At 41.6% G+C, this 1,714-nt stretch overlaps 1 protein-coding gene across 1 annotated transcript; it reads left to right on the forward strand.

The window, feature by feature from the left end:
• The first annotated feature begins 399 nt into the window (after positions 1-399).
• On the forward strand, positions 400-1,314 carry LOC138795265 (putative taste receptor type 2 member 33). Its single transcript, XM_069974257.1, has one exon. The coding sequence runs from the start codon at positions 400-402 to the stop codon at positions 1,312-1,314; it is 915 nt and encodes a 304-aa protein (XP_069830358.1).
• Positions 1,315-1,714: the final 400 nt, after the last annotated feature.

Consider the following 1,714-nt stretch of genomic DNA (forward strand, 5'->3'; position numbering starts at 1 on the left):
TGGACATGCTCCCAACTAATCTGGGTATAAATCCATCCCTGCATAACATGTACATCCATGTATGCTGATGGCTCCAGGTACTGTTGACACCTACTAAGACCTTACTAGGACACTCCCGACCCATTTAATCATTGTCTGTGCTGCACACAGTTGGTACTCTGGACATTAGCTGCTGGTCAGAATAATGGAACTTTATGGTGAATTATTAGGAATAACACAACATTCATACCAAGAATAATACTAAGCAAATCAACTTCCATGTGATTTGTATAGTTGTTTATTTCAACTGTGGTTTTCCTGTTTATTTGCATCCTATGTACAATTATTATTACAGTGGATAAAGTAGAGCACAGCAGTAGCACTAGGAACACAAGATAGATGACGATATAAATAAGAAGGATGGAAGAAATACAAGGCACTGGGACAATATGCTTGGCTGCTGCCTCCATACTGATCTGTGCTATTGGAGTCTTTATACATTCCTTTGTTGCCATTGTGAACATTACTGATTGGCTTAAAGGAGCTGTTCTCTCTTCCACAGACCACATTCTCACAGTTCTCGGTGTGACCAGAATCTTCTTCCAATGCTCTGCTACCTGTTACATAGTTTTAATATTTTTCTTCCCCAGGGCATTGTTTAAAGAGTTTTTACTCTTTGCCATCGACTTATCTGAGGTCTTCTTCACCTATCTCAGTTTCTGGTTGACGACATTGCTTTCTGTCGTCTTCTGCCTAAAGATATGCAATTTAAAGTCTGGTCTCTTTCTATTTCTGAAAAGTCTTATTTTACCCAAGGTGCTTCACTTCATTGTCATGTCGGTCCTGGTCTCTATATGTTACACTACAGTTTGCATCTGGTTTGGCAATTTTGAACTTCCTCAGGAATTAGAAATTGCAAAGACCAACAATGGAACATTAGAGGCAAATTGGAATTATGTGGTAATATTTGTGTTTGGGACTTTTGCTCCGTCATTTATTTACTTAGTCGCTGCCGTCCTCCTCGTTGTCTCTGTGTGTCTTCACATGAGCCGGATGAGAGGTCATAGTCATAGCATGACTCACTTTAAGACTTTTCATACCGCTATACAGTTTGTGACTGTCTGCTCCTTGTACTATATTGTACATGCTAGTGGAATACAAGTGGCTTTTTACTGTTACTATTTTCAGTCGATGGAATATTTATGGCTTTACACAATCACGGACAGTTTACCAGTTTTACATTCCATTTATTTAATCTGCAAAACTGCCAAGTTGAGGAGTCGCTTCTCTGTGATTGTCCACTGTGCAACCAATTGGGAGTTTGGGACTTTTTAAAAGCGTCTATGGGAGGGCACGCACGCCTCCACTTTATAGCAAAATTGCTCAGTGTACAGTATTAGTAAGTCTACTCACTGTATATACTGACAGCAGCTCCCTGTGTACCTCATAGAGCTAATATCAGACTCCCCTGCTCTGCCCTGCTCTGTGGTGTTTTGGTCCATAAGATTGCTGACATGGAGGAGCATGTGACAGGCCCTGCCCCCCAGTGTCCACCACTGTATATGTCTATGGAGGACACAGGGGACAGGGCATGGTCACATGCTCCTCCATGTCGGCCATTTTATGGACTGAAACAAAACAGAGCAAGGCAGTACAGCTTGGTGAAGCGGAGTCTGATTTTAGGTCTATGAGGTACACAGGGAGCTGCTGTCAGTATATACATTGAGTACACTTA

Source organism: Dendropsophus ebraccatus, chromosome 6 (assembly GCF_027789765.1).
Source record: "Dendropsophus ebraccatus isolate aDenEbr1 chromosome 6, aDenEbr1.pat, whole genome shotgun sequence".
Lineage (NCBI taxonomy): Eukaryota > Metazoa > Chordata > Amphibia > Anura > Hylidae > Dendropsophus > Dendropsophus ebraccatus.

What these genes read in the sequence shown, in the direction of transcription:
- LOC138795265 (XM_069974257.1), top strand. Translation starts at nt 400, where the DNA reads ATGGAAGAAATACAAGGCACTGGGACAATATGCTTGGCTGCTGCCTCC.